General features: G+C 42.4%; 1 protein-coding gene across 8 annotated transcripts in view; it reads right to left on the bottom strand.

Annotated features, from left to right (window-relative positions):
* Window positions 1–11,615, bottom strand: part of FOXP1 (forkhead box P1) — a 339,864-nt gene that overhangs the window by 37,860 nt on the left and 290,389 nt on the right. For all 8 annotated transcript variants that reach the window (XM_009883574.1, XM_009883575.1, XM_009883571.1 and 5 more), the window contains one exon: window positions 5,626–5,730. In XM_009883574.1, the coding sequence (XP_009881876.1) occupies window positions 5,626–5,730 (105 nt within the window). The remainder of the gene's footprint in view (window positions 1–5,625; window positions 5,731–11,615) is intronic.

Genomic DNA, 11,615 nt, shown 5'->3' with positions numbered 1-11,615 from the left:
TTATTTTCCATCAGACACGAGGAAGAAATTTCACTACAAATGGGTGACGATTAATATTACATTAGGAAAAAAAAATAATATTGCACTATTAAAATGAAAGCAGAGTTATACATTCAAGGCACATTTCAAACCGACACCCAAGCCTGACAGCCCTTCAAGAATCCCAGCTCACGCATCTCAAAAGATTCTTCAATAACAGGGTTGGGTTTAAGCTTATATGTCAGGGCACAATGCAGCCCTTGTTTACCACCATATGGAGGTGCATACGCAGAATTCTCCAAAAGTAAAGAAAGCAAAGGCTTAAAAGGAAAGAGTCAAGAGCCTCCCTTTTGACAAAAGTAGCCTATTTCGACAGCTGATTCCCTCTTTTAAAAGCATACGGCACACATAAAATAAATACAGGTCACAAAAATTAACAAATCATCATAACTGTCTAATACATCCTGGGCTGGCTGCGGAAAAACAAGATCATTTTGGATTTATATCTCTAAGTATGGGATTTCCTGGACAGCTAATATCCACAAACAATCAAACACAGAGGACCATGAGAAAGAAGCAGCATTATTTCAAATTTGAGCTGAGAGTCGTGATTTTTAAAGGGCTGAAACAGGAACTGGAGCTGAAATCTGAAGCAAGTAAATTCCTTTACTAGGCACTGATGGACACTGTTGTGTTTCTCTTGGCCTTGGCGGAGGCTTTTAGGTCACTGGGTTTTGGATATTACAGCAGATGAAAATGTAAGAACCACAGAAACTTCAAAAATGACAACTAACTCGAATCTCACCCCCATCCTCAAAAAAAAAAAAGGAAAAAAAAACCCCACCAACTTAATGATACTTCTCTGAAAAGAGTCGAACCTTTTTATGAGACCTGTTGCCAATATTAGTGCCACCGAATGATCTCATCTTTCATTCTGGCTAAATTCCAACACACAATTTCATTAACCCAGGTACCGCAGGTGATAAAACTCATTTTTCCCTAAAGAGACAGCTAAAAAGTACCAGTTATACATTTATGAAGTACCGGCAATCAAAATTATGGATTTTCTAAAAGGTTTTTAACTACTTTTATTGAAAGGAAAATCGCTGTCTCAGACTTTTGTGACACTATTGCTAATAATAAATTTTACCATTTAGACATCGCAGTAATATGGTAGACAGTGTCAATAAAAGTATGAAACAAAGATGATCCTTGTCTCTTAAGTAATGCTTTCTGATTACACACCGGAAATTATAATGTGAAACATAAACTAAGAGCACCTTAAGATATAAAACGCAATAACGCAAGACAATGTGCCTCGCTACGTAACACACCAGGCGCAAAAATACTTCGCCGCCCGCGGCGGGCGGGTGTTTGAGATGTTTTCCCGGATGAAGCCGAATGCGAGAGAAAAAAAAAAAATTTAGATAGGGGTGTACACACTAAAAATTAAGGCGAGGTGGTAGGGGGTGGCTTGCTGTGTGAGGGATGCTTCTCGGGGTCCGGGCTGTCCCCGGCAGCATCCCGGGAGCACTAGAGGGCACTGTGGGATTTGGGCGGCCCCGCAGTGGTCCCCACCGCCCCCGCCACGGCCGGGAGGTTCATCAGGAGGTTGGTTGTAAAAGAAAACGGCAACTTCGACATTTGAACGGTAATTCCAAATACGTGGCAGGCTGGGTAAAAAAAAAAAAAAATAAAAAATAAAATTAAATGAATTAAAAATGTTTGTTTGTATCCCCCGGCAGCGGGATGGGTGTCCCGGCTGTCCGTGCATCCCCTCGCCCAGTGATGCTGGAGAGCCAGGGAGGTTAATTGGGCCCGCTAGGAATTAAAAAAAAAAAAAATCTAAAAAAAAATCTAAAAAAGATATCTATAGACTAGCCTTTCCTCTGCCCTTGCCACCTATTTGATTAAAAAGTCTGTGTTGTGCTAACTGCAGATGATTTCACTGCAGAACATTTTGACATGCAAATGATAGCAATTAATGCCTTTGAAACAATTTATGATTTCCGGCCTTCTTCAACATGTATTAGCATATACCTGGTTTCTTTAATATACACTTTGTTTTTCCAAAACCACAAACACAGTTGCTGGAATTTCATGTGGAAGTGCTTAAGGGGTTGAAAGTTAACACCTTTGTGAGCTGAGCAGTCTCACAGTTGCTGCTAAACAAAAGCCTCTTTGTAGAAGCTTTCCCGAAATGTTTTCTTAACATGTTCCAAGTAGTTTTAGGCAGGCAACTAAAGTAAACAAGATGTTACCATGATAAAAACACTTGTGAAAACATTACAGAGTGCACTTAGTAGTTTCTTTCACATAAACTCCCCTTCGTTTCATCAAAGTTAAATGCACATGAAGCAGATTACTGGCATCACTGCAATATAGGATTGCAAGATCTCTCCCAAAGTCTGCGCCCCTCTTTTAAAGAAGATATTTCATTTTAAAATGGTACAGCCATGATTAAGCACATTTAAAACCCAATAAAATTTAAAAAAAAAAAAAAAAGGGGGGGAGGGAGGGATAAAACCATCAAACTTCTCCTCTGTTTTTTTGCCCTGGATGCCTCGACACCTCGCCGAATAAACCGCCCTCCCTCCAGCAGGGATTTCCTGAACGAGTTGCCGTATAAGGGGTACGTATTTCTACCTGCAACGCTCTTTAAACACATGCAAATGAAATCAAGGCTATCCTCAATTCTGAAGGAAAGGCGGCCTGCGCTACTAATTGCTCCTTTCGCGGCCGCCCCTGAGACCGGCCCTGGTTGAGAGGCGAGACACGTGTGCACCCTCCAGCCCTCCCCGGGACAGAGGGCCACCAGGTCACCGTGGCGAGACCGGACTTGGTTTTTGGTTTTTTGGGAGTATTGCGGAGCACGCGGGGCGCTCCTGTTCCATTGGGCACAGCAGCAGCCCCCGCCGCTATCGGTCAGCTCTAACTGAGACTGCATCCCGTGATAACCAATGGCTGATGGATTTTAAAAAAAAGACACAAACAACAACCCACCAACAATGCTAAAACTGCAACTTATTTCAAAAAGAAATAGGGAAATAAATGCGTACAATAGCCCATGTATCTGCCGGTTCTGATAAGCATCCTCCTGTTGGCTGTGAGTGAAAGACAACTAGGATCGTTATTTGTACAGTATTTATCTTTGAAATCAAGGGCCCTGTGGTGTACCTCACCTTGGGAACAAACACTACAGAACGATCACAGAAGAGTGTCAAATCTCTGGTTTTGATTTACCAACAGTTATGATATTCCTTCCTCAGGAGGAAAAGAAATGAACCATGTTTTAGACCTGCGAGTCCTTTTTTCTCCCTTAACTGCAGAATCATTTTATTGGCGTACGGGGCTTTCATTCCACATGTAACTTCTCTTTGCTTTTTCTACCGGGCCTTTTTACCGAGGTAAGTGAAATTAAGCAATGCTCAATTGATACACAGGCTGTACTTCACTTGGTAAACAAGAGCTTTTCTCTTGAGGGGACTGTCGAAAGAGCTTCACAGATTATACAAGTACCAGAAAGAAACTTCAAGCATCTACCTGTTATCTTTTCATTGAGCAATCAATTTCTGATAAATGGCAATATAATTTAAGGACGGACGCTCCACAGGAGACGTGGAAGGCTACGGTATCGTTTTATGAAGCAACGCTCGCTTCCTAACAGTGTCAATATGCTGCTCGGGGACATTCATTTCTGCATTCGTTCTGGGTTAAGTATCACTCCGAACAGTAAGACTTGGTCTGGACACTGTAGAATTTGGATAATGAGAAAATTTACACGAGCCAATGGGTTTAAGGAAGTCACACAAAGTATTCCTGTTGAAAGGTTTCAACAGAGGAAAAAAAGAAAAGATTGACAATAGGTGAGTGACAAAAGAACCAGAACTGCTGGAGCTGCGCGGAGGTGGAGCCACTTCAGGTCCATCTGTTTTCAGGTTATCCCTACCTACTGATTGCCCCAAGTACCTCCTCCAGGGGAACTGGTGGACTTGGTCTACTGACTGAAACATCTCCAAATTACCATCTAAAAATCAGCCTTGTCTCCACCCGTGCCACGTGACTGAAGGGCTGTATTTTCTACGCGTGGTCACATCAAGCAGTCCACTGCTCTGTGAGAAATCTTCCTGAAACCAACAGATCTAATCTGGAAGAGGGGACTATCACAAGAAACAAAGGTGGCACAATCCGACCTTTTGTGACTACACACATTATTCCGATATCTAAGGCTGCCACAGCACCATTCCCTTGCATTAAGTGCAATAAAAATTAGAATTGTTTTAAAGGTCTAAATGCTATAGTATGGCATATGAATATGAATGAGCTGGAAAGTATGGAAAGATTAGCATTTATTTCACTTAAGTGAACAACAGAATGAATTAAGAGAAACGAGGCCACCCTTCATGGAAATTTATGACTAGCACCTTCTTATTTTGTAATCCTCTTGTAATGAGAACCTTCTCATCACTGTACCACCCTTACTTGTAACATAGGTTTATGCCAGGACCAGCGTGGGTCCTACTGAGCTCAGGAGGGTTTCACTAGTGGAAGCAGAATTGTCCCACTCTGTTCTGAGAGCAAAAAACTATCTGTATCATCTGATGTGATCCAACAAACATCCTCTGCTTGCTGTCGCCCTTCTCTCCTTCACATCCAGGGAATTGCCCCGGGAAGAACAGATACAGCTGGATGTTTTGGGACTACTACTTATCCATCCCCCTGAAGAATCCCATGTATGTTTGTATGTGGACTAACTTCATGAGACCACGACCGTAAATGGGAGCAGAACTTGTCCCTTTGTGCATTTACACCACAATCATTGCTCAGGAGATTGCTCTTCTGCGATCTTACAACCGGAGAGCCACAGTGCTGGAGAAAAGATCAGTGCCCAAGAAGCCAGGTGCACCCAAAGCATGTGTGTACCTGGCCATCCACCCGGACAGAAAACTCTTTTGTGATGGGAACACCTTTTTCTCCAGCAGGTTGGAGGGGTGAGGCTGAGGGTTTAGCTGAGGAGCAGACACATGTGAGTTATTAGAGCTCTGCCGGTCCTTCCCTGCATGGGGATGCACGCATTACCACATACTAGTCCATAACGCACTGTTTATGCAACGCGTAAAACTGTGTTCTTTGGCAGCGAGGAAAGGTCTGCAGCAAACTGCAGGGGCCCAATTAATATAATTATAGTTTATTTTTAGTAGTGTAGACTTTGTTCATTAGTTACTTATTTGACATAAATTAAATTTCACGTGATGTTCTGCAATTCTCTGTTCAATTATGGAGTTAATTTAAGACTAAATTTCTAAATTAAAGTGAAATCAAGGTTAAATCAAGGTTGTATTGTTTACATTATCAATACTGCAACTCTGAAATTATTTACAGAAACAAACCAAAAAAAAAGGCTGCGGAACTGCAAACACTCTACTTTATAGTAATACACTGAGCAAGACCATACTTTCCCCATGGGGCTAATTTACTATCCCCTGTTAAAACGTTTTTGAGCCTGATCCAAAAGCCACGGAAGTGAAAGGGAGCTGTCTCTGTTGCCTTCAGTGGGCTTTGCATCAGGCCCACAGTGAGGGACCGCACACAAAATTTGGGGGCATGCTTTCTGTACAACGCGAGCGCCAAAAAAACCATCCTTACTTTAGAAACGACTGGAAGTCTTCACATACTGCTTCACAGCCTGGCCACTTGCATACGCCGTGTCCGTAGAGCGGATGGCTGTGTGAGTGCTCCTCGTGGGATAAACTGGAGGAGAGAACAGAGAAAAGAGAAAAAGTGGCGTAACTGCAGTTACCGCGCTGATTAACCTTCACAAAGACTCTTAAGAGCAGCAAAGGATGGATCCTGAAACATCCCTAACATCGCACGGTACCCACCTGACTCTGCCCAGGGTTTTTCAAAACAGAATTAAATACCGTTTGCAGAGCGAAACATGTGTCATTCTTACTTAGCTATCCTCCTACATTTCATTCATTAATTAAAAGCTTTGTAAAGAATTTAAATTAACATGGACGGGGGAGAAATCATTTGACAGACCTGCTTAATATCCTGCTTGATATTTTGCTAAGAAATTTATGAACATTGCATATTTACAATTCAACTTCATCAGGAAGAAAAGTCATCTCCATCCAGCAGTGTATTCTTGTAACAGAATACAACCGGACTCGAGGCTTTCCTCATTGCTATAGAGAGAGGAAAAGCACCGAGTTTGCAGCCTTGGCTTTCCCACCATGTTATTTATTTACTGGGTCAGGGGGGGTTGGGTTTGGTTTTTTGTTTGGTTTTTTGTTTGTTTGTTTTTTAACTCTTACAGGCTGTTTCTTTGCACAAGTACAGCCCCCTTATGTCCCAGTAAAGAACATTCAAGACGTATTTTCCAATGCAAAACTCATCATAGAAAAGGAACCATGTAATCAAAGGACTCCTCAGTACGAGGGGTTAGTGGGGGCTATTGACCTTGCTCAGATTTGGCAGGAACGTCACAGAGCTTTCTAACCACTGAAACCAGGGTTAAAGAAAAAAAAAAAAAATCATATGAGCATGAAGGGGTTAATCCTTCAGCGGGATTCCAATCAATACGTAATGATTTGGCTGCACTGATCCAAGTCATGAGACGCTTTGATCCGGGCCATGTGGTGCTCAGGGAAATGTATCTGTTGCACTAACTGATGAACCATATTCTAAAATATCTTCTTTATTCAACTTCTGCAGGGAAACTTCTTAAGTAAAGGAATTATTTTTGCAACAATTTCCATAACCTTAGTTGACTTTAAAAATAAAATGTCAAAATAATATTGAAATCTCTATTTTACACTCACACACGTATCTATTTTTCACAGCAAATCTTTTTGCTACAGTATGCCTGTGCTGTATTATGAACTTCAAACATACACAAAGGATATGAACGCATACCAGCATCTAGGTGTGGCTTTTATGACTTACTTTATCCCAGATTACAGGTAACGTTATGGATAAACGCCTACTTTTTGCCATTTTACTTTTATACACATGTGGAAACGCTGTTTATTCTTGTTCTGTAATGTTATCTGCTCATGTACTATAACAAAATTGTGTTCTTGTATCATTTTTGATGCACTGGATAGCAAGATCACCGCAGAACAAACCCCTGACATGTCACCCCAAATGCAAAGAAGTTGCAAAAGAAATTCTGGCCCAAATTCTGCCACTTTTGACTTTAGGCCCAAGGAGAATCTGAAGATAATCGAAGGTGGGTTTTTTAAAATTATTTTTAATTTTTTTTTAAAGTTCAAAAAAGGTACAGACTGACTGGAAAAGGTATTATGAGTTGTACATCAATCTAACTCATTACTTCATTAAAATCTTATTTTGGGCTGTTTACAAATAGTTCTTCAAGCATAACTATATATATGTGGAAGGTAATTTCCTAAAAAACCCCGCTGTAGGTGAAGAGACTTACAAAGGCCTTTTCTGTAAGGGAGTATTACATTGGTTTAACTTAATCAGTTTTTTTGAAATGTGCAAGTGGGGAGAAGCTCTATCAGTTAAGTTTTTAAAAGAACACAGGGACCAAAGCACACCTTGCAAGAAAATTAGAAAAATGCTACACCACACGTTTCCTCAGCCGAGAAAGAGGGAAGATGGCTGAAGGAACACCGTCCACCCAAGCCAGACAAGCATATGGCCCTCCACACACATCAGAAAAGAATAATTCAGAAAAGAATGGGTTTTATCATCTGCTTCCATCCCCGAATACAGGAAAGGGTGAGAAAGTAGGCTTGCATGTTAACACCCCATCAAAGTCCACAAAAGTCCACAAAGACTACATATGAGAGTTACGATTTCAGTGTGTTTGACAGAACAAATTTTCCCCCAAAATTTCAATGTATTAATTTACACCGCACACGTTACCCCTCCACCAGGATGACAGCAGAAACGCCGTGTGATGCCAAATAAGGAGTCAGTCCCCTGTGGGTTTTAAGCACTGTAAATCTCATTATAATATCAACAGGAGTCACATGGCTTAAACCCCCAGCAGGGTTTTTTAAAGTTTCTCTGCGAGATCCTAAAGGCCACGGCCAAGTCAACGGAAAGAGCCCTACCGAGATTTGTATTTATTTTTTAAATTCAAGTGCAAATCTCTTCTCTTTCCAGGGAACTTGCACAAGACAAGACAAACTATGTAGGACATGATACCCTGGTACTGTGTCCAAAGAAAATGACGGGATGACCAAGAGAGTATCAAACTGTAAACGATGCTCAGGATGTCAAAGTCGAGCGCTGTCAAGAAGCAGAACGATTGGTGTTGACCGTAAAGGGGAACTTAAAAGGTCACTGTGCTAACACCACGCTAAGCGTAACACACTTAACACCTACGTATAGCTTCCACTGCCATTAGACAAAGCAAGAGTAACTACTTCAGCTTACCAAAAACAGACACTTGGAAAAGAAAAAGACAACCCTCTATATCGAGGCAAAGGCACGCACCCCTCAGGCAGCGCGCCCTTCCGAAGGCAGCTTCTCCCACCCCGCTCGGGGGGGTTCAGCGGTGCCTTTCGGTGACCTTTATGTGTCAGTATCAGATTACTGCTATTTTATCCATCCCACTTTTGAAGATATTCTAGATTGCCACTCGTGCCCTGATAGAACCTTAAGTAGCACCTCAAAACAAAACAAAGAGCGGGTTTATACAGAAGCGGATGTAACGCACAAAGGATACAGCCAGTGGAAATGAATGGAGAACTCTGTTTAACTGATCTAAGTACTCACTTTGTTTGAGCAAACAGAGGTGGAAAATGAAGATTTTAATCCAATACATAAACAAACAGCTTTGTGGGCACAACGCAAACCTATAATCTTGAATTGTTCAATGATATTTTTGTCTGCGTGCAAGCACAGTTACTGTAATCTGGATGCATCCTTGGTCTCGCTGCCGGAGACAGACTTTTAGAAGATCTGAGCATTGGCACGCAGAAGCGAGTTTTAGGTCTGTTTGATTTCTAATGACACATTAGAGTAGGTGTTTGTTTCTGTCACCCTCTCATTCCCAGGAACGCGTATTCGTGGTTGGGTACTGGTGATGCAACGCGAGTTAGTGGAAGTGATTTTATAACAAGACATAATTTTCAAAGAAGTAAAGGAATAGATGATGTAAAAAAAATCAAGATTATATGGGTTTTTTTTCTCCTCGTAAGGCATTTGCATACAAAATACTTAACACAATAGTATTATTTCCAAATAATGCAATAATGCAGCGTTATTACATCGAAGTACAGCAAATAACCCTCTGGCAAGTAAAACGTCTTGCGTAAGTCAGCTTATTCATGACATACGACAGAGTAACGAAATTCATGTGGGAAGCTGAAAACTGCAGAAGCGTCCACTTATTTTCTGCTGCCTCCAGCCTGGTTTCCAGTAAGGAGAGGAGGGAAGAAGGGCCAGGCACTTCCACAGCTCCTCTGGGCTTGCTGCGTACAGGAAAGGCATTTTTACCTCTACCTTCTTCAACCTATGTTGCTTCGTAACCCCCAAGGGTCTCCAGAGGGTCTGGAGGCAAATTCACCACCTCCTCCGACAGGGATGGCTGCCGAAGGTGGGACATGCACAACACCGCTCACCCAGACCACTTCAGCCGCTTAACTTTTGGAATCCATCTGCTGCGCTACAGCATCACTGAAGAATCACACTCTGTGACACAAAAGCATGGGAGATAGAGAAACCACAGACAGCTGAGCCCCCAGGGAGAGTAAAAATGACAGTATGTCCCAAAGAGAGACGGGAACACACTGGGTACCGGGGAAAGTAGCGACCAAAGCACCAGCATGAGAGCTACCTGTGCTGTATGGTTTAATTCGACACTTACTAACGGTGTGAAACGGGGTACCATGCTCACACACACTGGCAAAAAGAGACGGGTGGATATAAAAAACAGCTAAGCAGAAGCCTCAGTAATAGTACTTCTGCCACACAGTGGACCATATTTTAAATATTCAAGATGCTGACATACTGCATATTCCGCTCGCTCCCTTCCACATCTGCTTGGGCCAACGATCTCTGCCAAAATACTGGGGGAAGTCAGTGATGTAGAGAAGCATCCTTGATTTTTTTCTATTACAGTTATGAAGCATCTGCTCACGTTCTAACGGTGCGGAGAACATGCCTGAGCCACCTGCACAGTGAAAAATCAATACCACATCTCCCGCTTTCCTCTTGGAAGGGGTTTGAGCAGAGCACCCACAGAAATTGCAGAATTGCCTTTTTTTTTTTTTTCCCCTCTCTTTATTTTATTTTATTTCTCAGGGGCAACGGGAAATGACCGCATCTTCGCCAGCTGCCGTGAAACCGATGCTGGTGTATGGTCCAGGCAGGAGCACAGGACTCAGTCTCACTCCACATTCACCCTTGGTCTGATGTGGATGGCACAGTCATCGAGGGAAAATGCCAAAATTTTGGTCCTGTACAGGAGGAGGCGAGACACAACTGGGAACCAATACACGTCTCCCATATTTGTGACTGCCCAGCGAGCTCTACGGCTCATCAAAAGGGATTGATGGAATAAAGTCGGCGAAAATGTCACAATTCTCTGAGTCAGAAACACCTGCTGTATTTGATTTAAAATCAAAACGGAAGCAGTAATGATTAAATCCTTGTACCAACAGTTCTCCAATGCATGTTCCTGCCTTCATGACAAAAGCATTTGAATGGATGTGTTTTGCAGTGATGTTGCACTGGTGTGAATACCTCTGAATTCTCACTAAGGTGGCTTAGCGCCCCTTTCCTCTCTAAACTGTGAATTTAAAAAAAACCCCACCCAATAATTAAAAATAATAATAATTAAAAAAAAAAAATCAAGGAAAGTATTAAGTCATATACTTAAATGGACTACTTCTAGATATTCTTGATTCTGTCTAAGCCTCAGTAACGGGCCAGAAAGCAGGGATTTGATCTGAGCAGAGAACTGAGCAGGGTATACACCTCTCACCACTGGATAAAACTTAGCAGAGGGTCGTGGGCCTTTGGGAGAGGTGACATTTGATGTGCGTGGCCAGTGGCAGCTCTTTCTAGAGCTGGCCTGCAAATTTTTGGACACTTTTTAAAGCTCCATTTCTCCCCTACCTCATTACTTTAGTCCACGTCCAGACCTAGGACTCGAAGAAGCTCATGTTTTACATCAAGCCCTATTGGAAGTAGCAGGAACGGTATATTACATTTTAAATGACTACACCAATTTAAGACAAATCAGGTTAAAACTGCAGCCTACAGGCTGAAATCCTGTCTTCTAATCGGTCTGCACTAACTTGTATACTCGTGTAGAAAAAAAACCCACCGAGCCATAGCACTGCTGTTGTGACACAAGGCCAGCAGCGCACCCCAAATCTCTGCCCCCCAATCCTTACGCATCTCGTGGCGCTGTTCTCCAAACGCCTGTTGCAAGGAGAGCGCTGGAGCATTTGCAGCAAGACTAAGAAGAAATCTGGCTAACATTCCTCTTCTCCTCTACCCCCATCTCCACTGCAAAGACCAGACCGGGTAATTTTCCGCATCATCTTCTGGTTTTGATCTGCGCACTGATGGTTTGGGTTATTAATCAACATTATGACCCTCCAGCACTCGACAAGTGCTACGTACCTCTCCCAGTGGCACCACCTCTT

The sequence above is a fragment of the Charadrius vociferus genome, unplaced genomic scaffold, assembly GCF_000708025.1.
Source record: "Charadrius vociferus isolate BGI_N301 unplaced genomic scaffold, ASM70802v2 scaffold324, whole genome shotgun sequence".
NCBI lineage: Eukaryota > Metazoa > Chordata > Aves > Charadriiformes > Charadriidae > Charadrius > Charadrius vociferus.
Note: the sequence above shows the minus strand (reverse complement) of the source record. Positions and strands in the feature narration are given on the sequence as shown.